The sequence below is a fragment of the Chiroxiphia lanceolata genome, chromosome 2 (genome assembly GCF_009829145.1).
Source record: "Chiroxiphia lanceolata isolate bChiLan1 chromosome 2, bChiLan1.pri, whole genome shotgun sequence".
Lineage (NCBI taxonomy): Eukaryota > Metazoa > Chordata > Aves > Passeriformes > Pipridae > Chiroxiphia > Chiroxiphia lanceolata.
In genome coordinates, this window is record NC_045638.1 from 70,490,211 (window position 1) to 70,510,086 (window position 19,876).

The 19,876-nt window shown below is 36.0% G+C and overlaps 1 protein-coding gene across 5 annotated transcripts in view; it reads right to left on the reverse strand.

Moving 5' to 3' along the window:
* The window catches only part of BRCA2 (BRCA2 DNA repair associated), a 38,996-nt gene that overhangs the window by 18,243 nt on the left and 877 nt on the right, over nt 1–19,876 (reverse strand). For all 5 annotated transcript variants that reach the window (XR_004354929.1, XM_032677347.1, XM_032677340.1 and 2 more), the window contains exons 2-13: nt 19,514–19,620; nt 18,630–18,881; nt 16,596–16,701; nt 15,743–15,795; nt 15,597–15,637; nt 15,385–15,496; nt 13,182–13,237; nt 12,152–12,266; nt 8,354–9,538; nt 2,713–7,497; nt 1,624–1,716; nt 180–249 (exon numbers count right to left, since the gene is read on the reverse strand). Coding sequence is in view for 4 of the 5 variants with exons in the window: in XM_032677347.1 (XP_032533238.1) it covers nt 180–249; nt 1,624–1,716; nt 2,713–7,497; nt 8,354–9,538; nt 12,152–12,266; nt 13,182–13,237; nt 15,385–15,496; nt 15,597–15,637; nt 15,743–15,795; nt 16,596–16,701; nt 18,630–18,881; nt 19,514–19,592 (6,947 nt within the window). In the remaining variant the exon portion in view is untranslated. The remainder of the gene's footprint in view (nt 1–179; nt 250–1,623; nt 1,717–2,712; nt 7,498–8,353; nt 9,539–12,151; nt 12,267–13,181; nt 13,238–15,384; nt 15,497–15,596; nt 15,638–15,742; nt 15,796–16,595; nt 16,702–18,629; nt 18,882–19,513; nt 19,621–19,876) is intronic.

The window sequence follows — 19,876 nt, forward strand, 5'->3', positions numbered from 1 at the left end:
CTGCAGCAACATGTGTTATATGTGTTATATTTAATATGTTTATTTTGGAGTAAAATTATTAGTCTTTTATAAAGTTGGGTAGTAAATTATTACTGTATATTTTCAGAAAGTTACAAAGGCTTGTGAGGTTTTAAGAAATTGCATTAGAAGAACTCTAAAATCTACAATAAATTTCTCACCCAAAAGGTTGACAAGTTATGGGTTTTAAAGGCACATGGTACATAAATTTTCTTCTGTCTTTGAAAATGCCTGTAAGATAATTAGAAAAAATATATTTGAAATGGTACATTACACAGAAGATATTTACAGCATGTTTTATCTAAATTAATGATATAAAGAAAAGCTTCCAGAGTGGATTTAAACAGTTTTACTCTGTCCTGCCCCAAAAAACGTTTGTATAAACATCTCCACATTAATGGCAGACAGATCTAAAGGAAATGTGAACACAATGCTGAACTCTCAAGAGTTTGTATTTGTGACCCGGCAATATATTTTTAGGCTCCTGAAAGGGAAATGCTTATCATATATTTAATTCCAGGAAGGCTCACCATTCAATTTAGAACTTTTTCAGCAACTTTCATTTATTTTTTTATTTGAAGTTACAACAGAAAAGGGCACATTTGCCCAACCTGCTCCTTTCATCACTGAAGGACAGGCTTATCTTGGAATTAGCAATGTAATTAAATCATATCTGTTGGGAATGTAAACTCATTTGTGCCCTTAGGCTGCAAAGAGGAAGTTTGATATGAGAAGTTGCATATACAAGATGCTACAAGTTCTAGAAGCCAGAGGCAAGACTGGAGAAAGAACTGTTTTCAACTGTTCACCAAAGAACAACACTGTTTTACTGCAGGGTAGGATAATATTGAAATATGAAGGGAATAAAATTATTCTCTGGCAGCAACTTACAAATTCCATTTGAAATTTTAAATCACTGCTTTTATGCCTAGAACAGATTTAGTATAGCATTTGGGAACCAATATACTGGTTAAATCAATATATTTGATGAATTCTGCTACTGAATTTAGGTGAGAGCATGCAGTGCTTAAAAAGAACAAGTTTCTTAAAGAACACTGCTTAACCCATAACCAAAAGCCATTGCCAAAATCACACTATCCTGAAATCCCAATCGCTAACTAGCTTCACATAAAACATCAACCCAAACTTTAAAAACTTTGATATCCCTTTCATAAGCCTGCCTATTACTCACTCAAAATATAAGCATCTGTAACGTAGACAGCTATTAGTGAGTATTTTACGAGTACATTTTCCTGTACATAATTAATCAATAAAATATATTCTTCCTGCTGAGATTAGAATTTCTGAGATTTAGATTGTGAGAAGCTGGATAAATTCCTACTGAACTGGAAATTAAACCAGAGTTCTTATAGAAGTAATATATTGCAATATATTTAGATTCCACACAATAAGGCATACCATTAATCATCTGATTTCAACTCAGCACAGACATTACCAAGCAGCTTCCCTGAATTCCCAGGACTATACTGATAAATGCAGTAGTTAAGCAGTCTTATTATATGCTAGTTCATTGGAAACTGAAGAATTCTAAAGATAACAACTGACATCAGATTACTGCTTAGAACACAAGATGACTAAAATTACCATCAGGAGTGCTTTTTGAAGCTTTCAAAGATCTGGGGGTATTTTCTGTTCTATTAAATTCAAGCAGTAGCTGTCTTTTAATTGGAGGTTCTCCTAGGATAAAAACACAGAATTTTAGAAGATATGTTCCTTTTAAGTTCAATTTCTTACCAACCTGCACAACTTAATTGTAATTTCTAAGTAAAACATTGAAGAAGTCAGAGCAAGCAGAACTAGCAAATTTTCAGATCACACATGGTGTTTTTAGACACACAGCTACCTCACCACAAACAGCTCACCTGCACCTTTTTTTGTGTACTTTCAATAACCAAAGAGTCCCTCCAGAATGCTAAAAATGTGTGTAAGACATCTTTTACAGAAGCTGTAACTAAGGACAGGGTTCAGCTGTGGCACAACTGTTTCAAGTCGGACTGATAAGAGTCCTACCCAGCTTTTGACACCTACCCAAACTTTCCAGCACTAGCCTGCCTGACCTTTGTACCTGAACCTGTGCAGCTGGACAGGGATTCTGTTCCAGTCTACCCTTCCATAAATACTTTTCAGCTAGTCCAGATCTCTGAACAGGTCTGGGTGACTGTGTAAGCATCAACTACCAACACTTCAGCTCTAGACAGACCAGTTTTAGATGGCAAGAAACTGCACATTTAGACCAACAACTACTTTTTGTATCAGACAGCAATCTCAATACAAGTGAAACATTGTCCTCACCTACGAGGCACAAAAAGGTGAAAATGAAAACACTGCTACTCATTTTTCAATGAAAAAATGCTAGATTTTTGGAGAGGGAAAAAAAAAGGAATTTTGGTCAGGGAGAAAAGGAGCAGTAGCTTTCTTCTGTAAGTTTATGATAAAACAGCAAAGCTGTACACCTTCAAAATTACTAATCATAAATTTAGCTTCTGCTGTGCATTTAAGGTTGGAAAGAGTGGATAAACTACTTCCTGCAGCAAGAATTTTTGTCATTGACACCTAGAGAAACTGCAATTTCTCTGTGACCCAAAAATCAACATGACAAGCAAAAAAAACCCACCTCAAACAATCCACTGTGCAGAAATATGAAGTTGAACATATACAGGATAAAAGACATACCAAGCAAGTTGTTTTCTTCAGAGTGCCTCTTCCCAAAGGTCTTGTTTTGAAAGTTTTTATCCAGTCTGCTACTGAAGGACTGTGCAGCATTAATTTGTACTCCAGAACTGGAAAAACTGTCTTCCATAAAAGCTCTTGCACTTTCTACTGCCTCTACTTCTAAGTAATTTTTTGGAGTTTGGAGAAGATCAATATTAATTTCTGCTTTAGCAGGAGCATTGCACAAAATTGCTTCAGACTCTGTTTCCAAACCCTGATTCAGCTGCCCTTTTCCAAAAGACCTATTCTCCTCCTGCTGAAAGCTATTTTTAAATGACGTTAACTGCTTGTTGTTCTTAATATATGGCATGTACTCAGGCATTTTGACATGGTGAGTGCTTGGAAAATACTTCATTTCCTCAGGGCAGGTGCTTTTAAAGTCAGTGTCTTGATTGGAGCTTTTTTCAGTTTTGGATTCTGAGACCACCTTATCAGTTAAATATTTTGCATGTTGACCATTCTCTTTAATTGAACTAAGTTCATCTGTAATGCAAAGCCCACTACTCAAAAAATCGTCAGATTCTTTTAAAATTGCCTTTGCTTTTTGATAGGCATCTTTAGAGACTGTTACCCGTTTTCCACTTGCAGTGCTGAACCCAAAAGCAGAATCTGAAACCAATTCAGTGCTGGCATTTTCATCCCCTTTTGGTAACGCTGTCTGCATTTTCCTAGGAAGTACTTCAGTGTTCCTTTTAGACTTTTCAACATCTTCCTCAACTAAAAATGCTTCTTGTGCATGTGATGATTGATTACCTTCCATTTCAGAAAAGAGTTGTCTAGCTTTCCTGAGTGACTCTTCTGATAGTTGTACAGGTTTACCACTTGCTGTACTAAAAAATCCCAAATTGCTTGTAGAAGCATCTGATGGCTTCACCTGCTTATCTGGAACGGACAAGTGCCCTCTAAACTTAATATTCTGTTCAAAGCATTGCTTCTGAGAATTTGAAACAGACTTTGCATCTGCAGATGTGTTTGTTTCTTGGTGACCACTTGCACTAGCACTTGCATTCACTTTAATAAACTGGGACGTGGCTGAATTAGCCTCTTCACTTGCTGCAGCATTAAAAGAATTAGCAGAATTAGGACACTCAGCACGAATGACTGAAAATGAATTTCTAGCAATTTCTGTTTGATTAGTTCTTGAGTTAGGCTTAATTTCATATTTTACAGCTTCACTGTAATCTTCTTGAAACATTTGTCTGACTCTTGCTAATGCACTTTCCGAAACAGAAACTGCTCTACCTTTTGCTGTACTAAACACAGTTTGTTTCAGATCACCCTTTTGCTTTTCAACATTAAGTGTTGTTTCTTTTAACCTGGTTAAATTGGTTTCATCATCAGGAAGGGTGACTAGTGACTGGTTTTGGCAAGCATTAACTGTGGTGCCTGTGAAACAGTTTGTATAAGCACAAGGTTCATTTACATGTTCTAATTCTTTACTGTCACAATTCAAATAAGAGCAGCTATTTTTTGAAGTTAAGAGGAGAGACTGATTAGATTTATTGCTATCCTCAACAAATAAAGTATTTTCTGTATCTCCAGGTACACAATTATCTTCAAGGTCATTTGGTACCTTCATTAAATGCAGAGATGCAGCAGAGTGCACAGGAAAATCATCAGTGTCTTCTGAATCATTCTTCTTTCTTGGTGAGTATTCTGTCTTTGTCTCTGGAGGTTTTCCGTCTTCAGACAAATGAGCTCTGCTTAAAGCATCACTCTTCTCTCCTGTAAGGGCTTCCAATTCTGACTTTCCAGGTCCGACATCAGCTTTTTTATGCACATGTAAAGTTACCAAACTTCTTTCACAACCTTCATCTAGATTCACAAATGTATCTACTTTGACAGGATCAAGAATCATAGCATGCTTCATGGGACTGCTCTCTATTCCCTGCTTAAACTGATCTCCAGGTTCTTCAGGAATGAGCTTTTCATTAAAATTAAGTTTTCCTGGATCACATTGAGCAATGCTTTCAATACACAAATCACAGTCTTTAACACAGTTTTTACCATGTTTCCTTTTCTTGATGAGAGTCTTAAAATTGTCATTATGTTTCTTTCCTACATCAATATCTTCTGCAAAGAACTGTTCTGCTTTAGCTAAAAATCCATCAGCAATTGCTATTTTCTTGCCACTAGCAGTATGAAAACCAGCCAGATAACTCCCTTTCACTTCATTTTTTCCCACATCTAGCTCCTGTTCGGAAGGTATTTGATAATGATGGCAAGAACCTATTTTTATTCTATCTTCATTCACTAACAGGTTCTTACCATGGCTGGTGTCTTCTTCCATATTTTTACAATTTGTTTTTTCTTTATCAGAGTTCTCAAAAACTTTTATATCTCTTTCTTCACACTGTACACTGAGCAAGTGTAGAGAACTATCCAAAGCTGCATCAGAAATGGATGTATTACCACCAGCTGGAGTTCGAAATGTTGGTGACAAGCATTCATCTTCCTTTCTGTCTTCTTTCTGATTAGGAGACCAGTTTTCCATTTCCAAACTATGCTCTTCTGCAGTCAAAAGAGCATCCTCTAGACATGTTACATCTAATGATCTATCTTGCAAATTGCCTTCAACTTGATCATCTCCTTGATTTAAAAACTGTTTGGAAGTTTTACAACTCTGTTCATGATTTTTAATGGATGACAGACTGTTGTTATTGTTAATACTATTGAAATTAGCATTTTTAGTATCATTTATTGATATTTTTGTCTTACTTTCCATATTTTCTTTAAATGCTGTACTAGTATTTTCCTCACTCTTATTCTGTGCATGGTAGGAAACTGAACCTGTGTGAAAAATGGCATTTACGTTTTTGAAATCTGAAACACAAAATGCTTTTGCTTTGCTTTCTTTTGCCAGGCAGCTGAAAAAATTACAGTTAGAAGACATACACTCATTTGAATTGTGGCATCTATTACTGATTTCAGAAGATTTAAACAAATAGTTATCATCATCCAAGTCCCTGAAAAGCTCTGCAGATCTACTTAAAGATGCCTTAGAAATATTTATTTTTTTACCTCCAGCTGAAGTAAAGCCTATGAAACTAGAAAAGCTGTCCTGTTTAGCTATGGGAAAGCTCTCATCAGATCTTCTACTTTCATGTATGTCTAGGTTAGTAAAAGTAACCTTTTTGTCATTTTTATGGAAAACCACTGCATTTTCTTTTTTATATTCCACCACTTTAGAGTCTTCACTTGTATCTTCCTGCTGAGTACAGTACTTGTCATTTTTCACTTGGTATTCAGATCTAAAAGTGCTACAAAAACCAGCATCTTCCCTTCTTTCAGAAATATTTTCTACATTCTTTGTTTCACATGTTTCTACAGTTCTGAACTGTTGAAAGGCATGACTTTGTATCATATTACTTTGCTTTCTAAACTGTGTAAATTCAAACTGACTACCTGTTTCTTCCAGGATACTAGAAAGTTCAGCAATTTCGGCTTCTTGGCTTGCTGTCAAAGTTTCATTTGCTTCTTGCAAGGCTTGTGGAGTTCTAGGAAAGCTTTTACACAAGCCAACTTTATGTGGAATAAACTGTGTATTCCTGGGCTCAAGAAAATTTGTCTGCGAATCTAAAGAATCAGATAAATTACTGCCCAACTTGCTTTCTGAATCTGAGAAAGGCATATTCTCCTTTTTAACTTGGCTTGAAAAGTTTCTGGCTCTTTCCACAGAAGAGGCTTCAAAGCATTCATTTTCAATATCCTTGAACAGCATTCTGCCTTTTGCTATACTGGCTTCAGAGAATTTAATCTGCTTATTGGAAGCAGTCTGAAAGCCACCAAAGCCTAGATTCAAACTGCATGCATTAAGATTTGCTGATGATTCCCCTTTATGCTTTAGGTTCTCCTTTGGCTTTTTGCTGGAATACATAGGTGCTACTTGTTTCTCTTCTTCCAAAATTACTTCATTTAAAGAATTATTATCTATACAATCTAATAATTCTTTAGCAATCTCTACAGCTACACTACTGAGAGCAGCTGCTTGAGGGTTTTTGTTGTTTTCAACTGACTTTGGCTCTTCATTGTTGGCTACAGCTTCTGAAAAGGTAGCTGCATCTGTTTGCTCTCCTTGTTTTAACCCAGTACTATCATTTTCTGAGCAGTTCATCCCCAAAGGTCTCCGTACTTCTCTACAGTCAACTCCTGACCTCTGGTCTGCAGCATGCCTTTTGTCAGGTGATAACTTATTGCAACAATCGCTACTGACTCCAGTTAAGCCAAAGTTGATCTGACTCAAAGTATTATTGGAACCGCTGTTTGTCGCAGATGTACAGTCATGGTGCACATCAATCAACTGTTCCTTATCCTTAGGAGAAGACCCAAGTTCTTCTTTCAGGATCTGAGATGCAGCAGCTGCATTGTTCGCATTAGTACTCATGACTTTATCTTCCTCACCTTTCCTTAAGTAACAGCTTTTAGGGAGAAATCTGGAACGCTTTCTTGCCATTAGGCATGCTGAAGTTAGAACTTTACGTTTTATATTTGAAATAATTTCACTATTTAAAGAATTTGTCTTGTCTTCTTTCTGTGTATTAGATACTTCTAAGCATTTTATTGACGTAGCAGGTTGATCCTCTCTCACATTTCCCCCCAAGTCTCTCAGGTCTTGTTGCTTCAGCCTATTGCCGAAGGAATTGCTGGATGAGTTATCCGATATATCCATTTTTGCAATACAACTGCTGAAATTCTTTGTCCTAGTATTTGTCTGCAAACACTTTCTCTCAGCAAGAAGAAAATGGTCTAGAAGAGAAGATGTTACAGAGTAAAACAGGTTAATAAATTTATTCAAACACATGTAAATTCAGATTTTCACAAAATTTTGGCCCATAAGATCATTTCTGCAGATGCTTAACACTGGAACCATAAGTATTACTTTTGTTTTCAAATGAAAACACCTTGAAAAGACTGGAGATCTATTTAATCTAATTGTATTCTAATAGCCAGAAACAAGTGACTTAGGCTGCCATTAATGCTATCAGGTAAAAAACCAGTAAAATCAATTTTCAGCTGTATTGAAATTTGAAAAGATGGACTTCCATTCCATGTGTCTCAACATAAGGATTTGTTTCAAACTTAAAGTACTTCAACTCCTAATATTAAAGTAACTCTTCTAGCAAGAACAACAGCTTCTAAAAATAGGAGCGCCTGTTTGCTTTCATTATATTCTTTTTAAAATATTTTGTACTTTTGGAGGCAACAGATATACAGTCTTAAACCCCTTAATTTTAGAAAAGTAACAATACAACTTTAACATTCTTTATGATCTTTTAGAAGTTATCAACTCAGACAGACTGGCCCTTGACACTGTGGATATATAACCAACATTGACAAAGATAATTAAGCTTGTCAATTAGAATAATGGTTCAAGGAGAAAGTTTCTATTGCAGAAACTAATCTGAGAAAAGCTAGCACAAGATTACTTGAAAATGACGTTATTTTTATCACTATATAACAGACCAATACTACATATTGATTCCCAGTTGCTGAGCTACTTTATCACAAACACAAGAATTTACAGGATTTTATCTGAAACATTTACATGAAACGTTCTTAACAAATAATGAATCCTCCACAAATGATGAAATGCTTAATATACCTTGTTCAACATCACTGGCCACTTGACCGCCTCTAAATTCGTATGAATCAGATTCCAAATGGGGTAATACAGGATGAACAGGTGATTCAGAGGTTACTTCTTTCTGTATTTTTTCTTCTTGATACAGTAAAGTATTATTTATTGTATAAATAAATCTCCTGGATCTTTTCCTCAAGTTGGATAACATATTCAGGCTTTTAAAGCCAGACTTCGTAAGAGTATTTTCACTATTTATTAAATGTAGGTCATCACAATTATCTGGAGATGTGGCACTACATATAAGTGGGTGAGACAAAACATCGGTTACGACAGATTTAGAAGTTGTTTTTAAATGCTTGGAAAAGCTGCCACTGTAGATTACAGAATACTCTGTGACATTTGTATGTTCAATTAAAAAAGCGTTGCAGTTTAAGAAGCTCATTTTGGAAACCTCAGTTGCACGTCCTTTTACCAACTTTGGATCTTGAACACTCAGAGACACAGCTTTTAATGGAGTTATTTCCGATGTTGGGCTGTTTCCAGCATTTTCCATTTCATAGCATTTTTCTGACAAATTGACACTCAATAGCCTTTCTGCTTTTATCAAGCCTGAAGTATTCCATAAAGATGTTTCTACAGCATTGTCCTTAGTCATTAGTACTGACTTCTCTTCTAAATTTTCCTCTCTATGCAAGTCAGAGGGTGGAGAGCTACATACAGACATCTCCAAGTGAGTTACGTCAAGGTCAGATAAGTTCAATTGAGACCACTGGCTTGATGAAGGTTGCACAGCTTCTTTAACAGGTTTCTCATTCTTAAATGATTTGTGTGTCCTATAATCTTGCACATCTCCTGAGATCCTAAGCGACTCCAATTCCTTTCTGTGTCCTGTTAAACAGCCATCTTTACCATCTCCTGTACCTTCACTGGTTTTTTGCAGTAAAGAACCGTTCATTTCAGTAGAGTGGCTTTTTTCAGTCCAGTTGTTTGTTTTCACTTCCTGTGAAATGCCAGTCTTTCTTCTATTAGGCCGCTCAGAGGGAACATCCTCCCTTCCGAGTGTTCTATTTGTGTTCATCTCACATTTCTCTACTGCATCCAGAGCATGTGGCATCAGCAGAAGAGTTCCACTTGTCTTAGGGGGCATGCTGAATGTGTCCTCAAAGCTATCCATCTCAACAAGTAAGCCATCTAACATTTCTGACTCTAGAGAAGATGCGGAGGAAAAGAAGTAAAAAAATTAAGTTTTAGGAAATAACTTAGGAACAGCATTGGGTTTTTATAAGTAGATACAGCTTTCAATTTTATAGTCATTACCTTTACTCAGGAGCAAGTTTGTAAAGATAAATTTAAGCAGCTGTTAGAGGAAACAGGAGGTAAAGTTCACACATGCAGATTCCCTGGCCTCCTGAGGACCGTAGTGGTTAAGATTTCCAAGATGAAACCCAGCTTCTCAAAAAAGTTTTTTTCCCCCCCCTACAGACAGGACAGGAGCATGAATGGTAAATCTGACATGAAAAATATCTAGATTTTTTCCTTCCAAAATTTATATTGCTGGTAGGTATCAGACACATTAAGAAGTTGCCTATTTTTATCTATAAGTGGCAGCTAAGGAAAATCTTTTATGAGGATTAATTTATTAAACTGTCTTCTGCTACGATATAGAATAGTAAAGCTTCTAGGAGGATTTAGAAAATATTCTCAATCTCTTAATTGACTGGGAATCTTTTAAGTAGTTCCATGATCAGCAAAATATTAGAAAAATAATGAGAATTTTTTGTTTGTGCACAGATACAATATGCAGTGGGGGAAAAATAACCCAAACTCTACTTTGTAGACAGTCTTACAAGCTTATACGTACAAAATAAAAATATTACCCTCTCAAATGTATGAACCAAGACCCACCTATCAGTACAGTCCACATTAAAGAATATAGCTAGGTTTTATTTGAAGAGTACTTTTTAAGGCTTTTTCATATCAAAGAAGTCATAATGAAGTACCTAGAAAACATCACCGTCCTCTGTTTTCCTTGGGCATACAACCAATAGCTTAACTTTTTCCATAAGCCTTTTTCAGGTACAATTTCTGTAATTTAAAATTCTATAAGTTTCTCTATTAGAACTTTTAAATAGCCTCATATCCAAAAGATTTTCCAGTTTCCCAGTACTTGGTCACACACATCCAATTATATGTAATACATCCATTATGGGTTCATGCTGACACTGTAGGCAACAGAACAGTTACTCATTCTCTTTAATTTCTATTTTATGCCTAAGTGGTGGAAGGTTTCACTAAAGGAGATCTCAAAAAAGAAACTGCAACACTACAGATTGAGTGTATGGGTCCTTTTCCCTTACTAAAGTATGTGCCTCTGAAGTAATTTCTGTGTCCATATTCTTTCATCCTGTAATAACTTGTCAGTAGGGATTTCTAAGACATAGCTTATTTCTTTTTACTTAAACAAGAGACATTACCTTTTTTGGATTAAAGAAAACCAGGATTATCTGAAAGATTGTACAGATACTGTCTCTAACTGTACACTCATGCCAGGGGAAAAAAAAAAATCAGGGAAGTTCATTTTGACTTCTGAATTCACTGGAAGGTGATATTATTTGATGATTTGATATATTATGATCTCTTATTTTCTTTAACTGAAACAAAATGTATACCTAATAAAACCGACAGCATTTCATGATCATACAACACTATTCCAGAGAAAACCAACATCTGAAAGCCACAAACACAGAGGTTTGAGCTGTCCTTCTTTTCACATTGCATCTTCAGATACCAAGCTAACTATTATCAAAAAGGGAAGACATCAGAAAGAAAGAAAATTTGCAAGTTGTTTTGTACTTTAAGAGAAATGGTTTTCTTCCCCCTCTTGTTTTATTTAGACATTGTTTTAACTGGCCTTCTCTACTGTAGTATGCAATGTAATAAGACATACTGGAACACAGACCAACACATTAAGTTGTCCTTAATTTCCAAAAGTATTTTACCGATTACAATTTACTTGAATAGGTTTACTATCAAACATATTTTTCTCAGGACATCTGAACCTACCATATAAAAATAGCACTGCATATCACTCTACAAGCAACAATGCTTCCTGATCCCAGCATTCTCAGCCCTCCTTTTCAAATTCTAAACTGATTTTTTCACATTTCTTACATGTACCACCAAACTTTTTTTTAGGGCAGTCCATTCAATTCAGATAAGGAGACATACAATCCTGTCTAGCTTGTGTGAATCCCTACAGCACCCTTTTACACCCATGCACGTTGAACAAATTTCTGGTAATATTCTTCCCTTCTACCATAATTTCTGAACTAAAATCAAAAAACTCCCATTTGTCACATTTAGAATTACCTACTTTGAAGAGGTGAAGTAAATGAAGAAAGGATATAACAAGATCAAAAACCAAGCTCACCACAGAATAATGAGTGTTGGGGTGAAACTTCATGACAAAGCTAAACCTATTCAATACCTAGAAGCAGTAGTCTTGCTCCCACTTCAGCCTGTACCACTTCTCTCTGCTCTTCCACAGTCTCATGTCTTCAGCTACAGTGAGCACCTTTCACAGTACTAATCTGGTTGTCATCCAGCTTAACCAGGACAGCGATCTAATTCACTGACTCACCAGACATTCCCTTTTGTAAGGCTACAATAGTTTGACGAAGTTGAATTAATTCAGGAAGTGGGGAGTAAGTACACAGCTGGCAGAAGAAATAAGCCATAACAGCAGCCCAAGACATACAATGTAGATTTATCCTCAGTCTTGCTTCACAGTTACTTAGTAGGCAAAGCATCAATGCATACCCAAATCTTTGCCATCATCTTCAGCATTTAGCTTGACTGCCTCTGGTACCAACGGCATACTTGTATCACTTGTCTCAACACATTTATCATAGTTGGAAAAAAAGTTGTGCAAAATCTGTAAACCAAAGACAAAAGCTGTTACATTACGTACCAGTGAGTGTCACTGTAACAGTGAAGCATGGAACTCTAGACATTTACTGCAGTACCTGAATAATGCTGCATCTCTTAAAACAAAAGGTAACATTTTCACAGGTACACTTGAAAAACAAATAAGCAGGTAATCCCCATTTTCAATGCAAATCAGGTTTCATTCTGCAGTCAACTTAAGGGCAGTGAATGGGTTCAGCAGCTTACTATAAGCCTCTCAAAAGGGAACAAAGGAGATAGGAAGAAGGGCAAAGACATTTTGCTTATTTTAACTTGTAATGGTTTGTTAAACTGTGAAGTTTCAGGTAGTTAAGAATCAAACTTAACCTTGAATCCTTTTAGTGCCATCCTCAGTTTTCAGTCTGAATAATCATTCAGCTTTCACATACACAGAGTGAAATTACAATTATGCAAGAACTCTCCCTAACAGTATCAAAGGACTGAAATTAAAACCCAGCTCTAGGTGTAGTGGTTAAGCACAAGAAGTTATTCTCAAAGAGTAACTTCCAAAAGGTTTGACAGAAGTGGGAGAAAAACAAACCAACCAACCCTCACATAAGTAGCACACTGCAACTCCTAGGTTTGATTTCTCTCTGAATAACACCCACTGCTGCTGAATCCAAGTGGTTTCGGTGGGTTTTTTTGTTGTTGGGTTTTTTTAATAAACACAGCAAAAAACATTTCTCAAATAGGGTTATTTGTGAAAATACAGTGTACAGCTGTGTTTTGCAAATTTAGTTTTGTCAGCAGTAACTTTAAAAACCATCCAAAGAGGAGAGCTTAAAATGAAAATGACAGAATTTTTCATTCTTGGCTCAAGGAATGTTAGTATGTAACCAAATAGCTTAACTGAAAGAAGAATATAGCTTTTAAAACTACTCACTCTATCTGCTCTTCCATCTTGTTGCTTTGCTTCAGAAACAGAATCATTCTCTCTAGCTTTAGGAGAAAGACAGACAAGTCAATTTATCTTCTCCCAAGTGATCTGCTGAGTGTGTTCAAATACAGTTGTGTTTTGGGAGGGCTTTCATTGGATTATTTTAAATGCCACTCAAGTCTGTGAACAAAAAGAACTACTAAAAACTAACTAAAAGTCCTAACTAAAGAGTCCTACAGCACAATACAAATCATAGGTTGTGATTTCTGCTATGTAGGTAGATCAGTTACCACCCCGAGAACATCACTACTCAAGTAGTTATTCATGGCACTACTCATTATTTTTTTCTGCCCAAGGATCTGGATCAGATCTTTGAGTTAGGAATTTGTTTTTGTTTTTTTTCCCATTACCTCCCAAAACAGCAGCAATATTTTTTCACTACATTACAAAAGGAGAAACTGAACCCTATTTTTAAAATGCCTACAGAGCACTATATTACAATGACATGTTTCACAGACATGGTATGTTGGCTCTATGTAGCAGCCAAATAGTTTGCTCTTTCTTTTCGCAGGTGTCAGATGGGAGAGAGGGGCCATCACTAATTTATAAAATCCTAGGATCATTCGAGAAGGGGGAGAATGAGAGCTCAAACCACAGCTCACTTCCCAGAACATCATTATTAATGTACGGGTACTTTCCCCAGCCTTTCTTTACAGCTCACATCTTTCTCAGCCCATGAACACCCAAAATGGCACAATTCAATAGCCCTGTGAATAGTATCACCTCTTCCCTCCCAAAAGAGATTCCCAATTCTAGCATTCATTCTTAATATGCTTTATACGGTGTATCAGTTTGGCCTGGCTCTTCTGCCAAGTCCAAGTTGTCTCCTACCCCCTCCCGCTCTCCCCAAGCGAGGGAAAAAAAAATGAACCACAGGAAAAAAAACTGAAAGAAGTTTGAACAAAACAGGATTATATCAAATATATATATATATATAACACATATATTTACAATTATATCTACAATTTGAATATATTATACATAACAGGGAACTCCCGAGGGGCAAAAAGGGAAAAGGGAGGGGGAAAACTGGGCTAAAAAGAAACCTAAAAAACAAATATCTCCTAAATATCTCCTGTTAATAGAGAGTTAATGAATAAATATAAAAACGAATTAAATACTTCCCTGAGCGGGACAGCAGAGCTGTGCAAGGCAGCAGCCAACTCCCCCACGCCTCCCAGAGAGACCAGAGATAATGGCAGGTCTGAACAGCAGGCCCTGGCCTATACAAGCAAAGCCCATCTATGGAGAGACCTGTCGCCTTCAGCCACCGGAAGAGAGAGGAGAGCAAGCTCTCTTATCTGCGCCTTTTTATGTGTTGTGTTACGGAAAGGAATGATATGGAATACTTCCTTTGTCACTTTTCTAGTTCCTTCCAGGTTACAAGCTGGTCTCCAGGAAGGCCTAGGGTGAAAACTATCACATATGGTCTATACGCTTTATACAGTGATTGCTCTTTTTCACGTTGTTAAACTACGTCAGGAGATAAGCAGACATCCAGGTCTTCCCATTTGCATCAACAAATCATACAGTCAAATTTCATTTTGCTTATCATATGCTAATGAAATCTCCCTTTCAGCAACACCTTAGGTTGAGGGTTGATATTTAGCCACTGTTAGTTACCATTGAAACAGTTATCACCCATTCATTTGTGCAGCTGTGCAGTAAATGAGTTCCGGGAATTGCCCTGTCCAAACAACCCAGGAAATACGGTCTCGAATTGGATCAGTATCCCAGTCTGTCCCACTGCATTGATAGGATGGCAGTCACAGTGTGAATGGTTTAAAATGCTGAAGCCAACACTGCTGCTGGGAAGTTTACTCCACCGGCTACCTACTTAGACTTCATAAACATACTCACATGACTTAGCCCAATAGTATCTAGTTTTCTGATAGTGCAAAGAAAACATTACCTAACCATCTTTCTGTGCTTTGCTATGTTATTTCTAAATTTATATTCCTTAAACTCTCATACAAAGGAAGAAAACTGTTTCTGTTTAGGGTTGCATTATTTAAAGTCACCCACTATGCATCACTGTAAGAGTTCTGGTTTTTTTTAATTAGAAAACCAAACAGTTCCCACTCAGTGAACTTCCAGTGTCAAACCCAGAAGTTTTTAACCCTTAGCAATTGTTCATTCTTAGAAATACCTCTTATCACTGTTTCACCAAGTGTAGGAGGTGTGGCTAAAGAACTTGACCAGGACATATCTGGATCCACTTCTGCTCCCAGACTTTCAGAAATACATTTTGGAGTTCTGACCTAGAAATACATTTAACAATTATATATATATATTTTCCATGCAGAATTCTAAATGTATTACTCAGGAAAAGGAAACAAAATGCATAAATAAAATACATACCTCCAAAAGTTTTGGTGTGCAAAACAAGCTTCCATATGGTCCTAAAAACCATTATGTAAAAAGGACATTAAATAATAATTAAAAAATAAGGATTTTTATCTAGAGATATAAAATGCTTTGTAGAACCAAAAAGAGAAAATACAAACCAGGCATAGTATTTCTCTGAGGTGTCCTGTAAGTATTCCTTAAAATAGCTGGACTGCAAAACAGAATAAAAATCAAAATATTAATTTCACTTCTCAGTTTCTGAAAATAATGAAATATTTCAATATATTACATATATTAACAACTCCATTATTTTCTTTCTTTGCAACCATGGCTATTTCCCTGACTAGATAAAATGCAGATTTTTCCTAACCATCAGTCAGTATTTTAAACCTTACTGGAAGTCTATTACAAGCCATAAAAAGTTTCTTTTGTGAAATATGTTAATTTTCAGTAATAATTTTTCTGACAAGTAATAAACTTAAATATAATCATGCACTCTGTAATGTGCTGCATGAAACTAGGCAAATTGGATTAACTGATTTTAATTAAATGATTATTTTAACTGGTTTTGTAATCAGTAAACTTGAGTACTTTAATCAAATTTATCTGAAATATAGACATTTAAATGTCAAAATCAAGGCTATTACTAAAAAAACCCTCAGTAAATACTATAAATAGCTTTACTACTTGAGAAGCACATGATACATCACTACCACTCTTTCTTTGGATATTGAAGATTTGGAAAGCTGAAATAATGTCAACAAATGACATATTCCAGCTGTGAAAGAGTAGAAAAATAGAAAGGAAGATCACCTAAAATCAAGGAAATTTTCAAAATTAGCTTGTGCTTTATTTTAACTCACTTAGCAACCCAAAAATATCATAAACGTACCAGACATACAAGATTATTCACTGCTATGGAAAAGTTAACAGTCAAATATGGTGAGTTTAATATTGTTTTTTGCTTAAAATCTAGTTTATTTTTCATTTGTCTTGACATATTTACCATACCTAGCAGCAAGACAGTTGCGGCAGGTACCAGGAGGAGAAGCAAGTATTTCATTTTCTTGGTCTACTTTCCTTCTTCTGTTACTTGGGCTTATCAAATTCTCTCTGTCTACAACACACAATATAACAATCAACACAACTTTGCAAAACTACAAGTAATAATTTCAATTTTAAAGCTTCAAGACAAACTTTAAAAAAAAATTACGCAACATCAATTTTAGTTAAAAAAAAAGCCAACCCGAAAACCTTCAGAAACAAAAACCCAATGGTAGTTTCTCCTCTAGTATTTTAAATATATTCAAATTTTAAATCCAAACAATGCTAAACATGTTTCAACTGCACAGCTGAAAAAACCCCTCATTATGTCACTTTATTCACTTGATATTATTAAAGTAATTTTCAGTATTGTGCCTTTCTTATCATTGCAGAAGTTACTCTTAGAAGGAACACAATACGTGCAAACATACACCTGTACCAGCTTTCCCTCAAATTTACTAAGTCATACACTTCTTGATTCTTAAGCAACATAAAGCAAAAATTATTTCTTGAACTGTTGCTAGTCATTGCCACTGGCTGCAACAGCTATTTTTTAAGAAGCAGCTCCAGGCAAAAGAGTGTGTGCCCACCAATGCAGCAGAATCCTCTGAACAGTGAGCCCCTTACATGACCAAGCATCTGCTCAAAGGAATCACTACTCAGAAATTTCCAAACTACTTTAATATAAGAAACTACACTTCAATTTCTGCATTTCTCTCTGCTTCTGAGTTCCTGAGCCCACATTCACAGCACAGCTGCATCCCAATACCACACCAAGGTGAAATCCACCAGCTTCCACTCATGCTCTTGTTTTCACAAGAGGAAAAACCTAAATTACAGGAGCCATTTGGCTCTGACTAAGAAAACTGGAAGACCTCAGGCCAGTCACAGGTAAACTCTGCACAAACACAGAGCAAAACTAACCATTTTAGAACAGAAGAATCATAAGGTTCCTTTGTTTGCCACTTATGAAAAGCTACCAAGAATTCCCTAGGGACTTAGCACTGTGAAATCCAAACAGCTACATTTAGAAGAAACATGTTCTCAGTTGAGAATACACTGAGCAGAAGTTCAGCAGTAAACTTCAGAAAAACAAAGATGGTAATGATATTCCATGGAAGCACTGTTATAAAGTATGTTTGAAGAGCAGCACAGTTCTGCCCCTTTAGAGAGTTTGCTTTAGGATCTAAGAACAATTCTGGTAATAAAGGGAGTTTTGTGTTTGTCTGTAACCTGTTTATATCAGGAGGGCACAGACACAGGAGATGCACAAACCAGGTGCTTCAGGAATGGGGTCAGACATTCTCCCATAGAACAGATATACATTCTTGCATACATTCTCCCTAGAAAAAATTCTCTCTGTCCAAGGAGGATGAGTACATCAAAAAGGAGCAGCATGACGTACTTTCATGATGTACTTGGGATTTGGAAATAATGCAATGAGAAGTACCTCATGAAATTCCTATTTTTCCAAATGGAAAAATATAACTTCTTTCTATGACAGTTTTAATAACTCAAAGAGCTTAGTGCTTCCAAATCTTTCCAAGAAAGGTTACAGAGTACCCTAAGATCACATCATATTTCAGCATGGTAAATTCTCTCTCTTGAAAAGATTTTCAGAGATTTTGCATAAAACAAAAATGAGATGGCTGAAAAAATTCACTCTGATTCTCAGTCAAAAGGTTACACTAATAAGCTCATATTTCCTTATTTTAACAGTATTTAGAGTATTTGGACCACAACAGTATCTTTTATATAGGGAATTCTGTGTATATATTACCACTTTATCACAAGGTCGAATTCATTAAGATTTATTCTCTATTTTTTTAGATGATCTTCAGAAGACTACTAAAATAAGCTTTTTAGTCACACAATTCCTACAACAGCATTACCTTTTATCGTAACATCATCAGCTACAACAGCAAAAGGTAAAAAAAAAGTATTTTGCTTCTGAAGGGCACAAGCAGCCTTTAAGTATCACTTTAAAAAAAAATTACTCACTCGTTCTGTTTTTTTTCTGATCCAGTTCTTTTTCAGGAGAAGAACAAGGTGGCAATATTGCATTTTGTTCTTTAAAGATCAGTGGAGTTGATGCCAGCTGAGTGTATGTAGACGGTTTTGCCCTTGGAGTTTTAAAAGATGTTTGATCAAGCCAGCCAGAGGGAGCATCAAGCTCTCCAAACACTTTAGGTTCATATGGTGGTGCTTCTGTGCTGAGTTCTTCAAACCAGTTGAGGCTGATGGGCCCTAAATCTATGAAGAAAAACATACAGAAAACCATATGAAATGAAAAAAAGATTCTACGTGCAGCATTTGAAAATACATTAGGCATTTAAATGCTAACAGAAAAACACATTGCTCCTTCCATTGCCATACTTCTGTTTGTTTCTACATGGCTTTGAACTCTGAAACCCACAAAATACATAAGAATGTCTAACCAATTTCTCAGACAATTAACAAAACTAACCAAAGAGCAGAAAAACATCCAGGTTTTTTTTAAATTATAAGTATACTCTTAGTGTCTCTCTTATTTTGCTCAGACTGGCAAGTTAAACAGGTTCCTTTTAACAGTAGCAACTCCTTAATAATTACAACAGGTGCATTTGGCAAAAAACTAAACCTGGTCTGCATGTGGATATATATGGACATAGCAGCTAAAAAAGCAAGTACAAAAACTAGCTAAGTACGTGTCATGAAAAAAACCTACAAATAAAAATTTAAAGAAATCTACAAAAAGCAGATATTAGCAAATACAGATTAGGGGCCAGAGCAGCAGCTAACAAGTTGCATGATGCTTTCCTACTGAACATACAGCAAATGTGTCTAATATACTGATGCACAGAAAGCAACCCTAATAAAAATTATTTACTTTGGAGAAGCCGTACCTGATTCACTGCAATGGGCCTTAAATATTTCAAAAAAAGTTGGTCTTTCCACAGGTTTGTAAGCCATTTTCTTATCCATAACATTACTGGAACAGCTGTTGAAAAGCCTGAGAAGAAATAAGAAAACACTTTCATACACTGCTGTTCCAGTGTTGTGGCACTGCAAGTCCTAAGCCTGCCTTCCTGCATTTCTTGGTGTGTCATTACCCAACTTATTTAGCTTTAAGACTGTGATGTGAGTGTTCAATCACCACAATGATTAACATGGTGCAAAAAAAGCAGACAAGAGCAGCAGAGAGAATTATACTGGAGATTATAAAAATACTCAGCAAATACAGGAGAAAACCAAGATGGAAAAGGCAG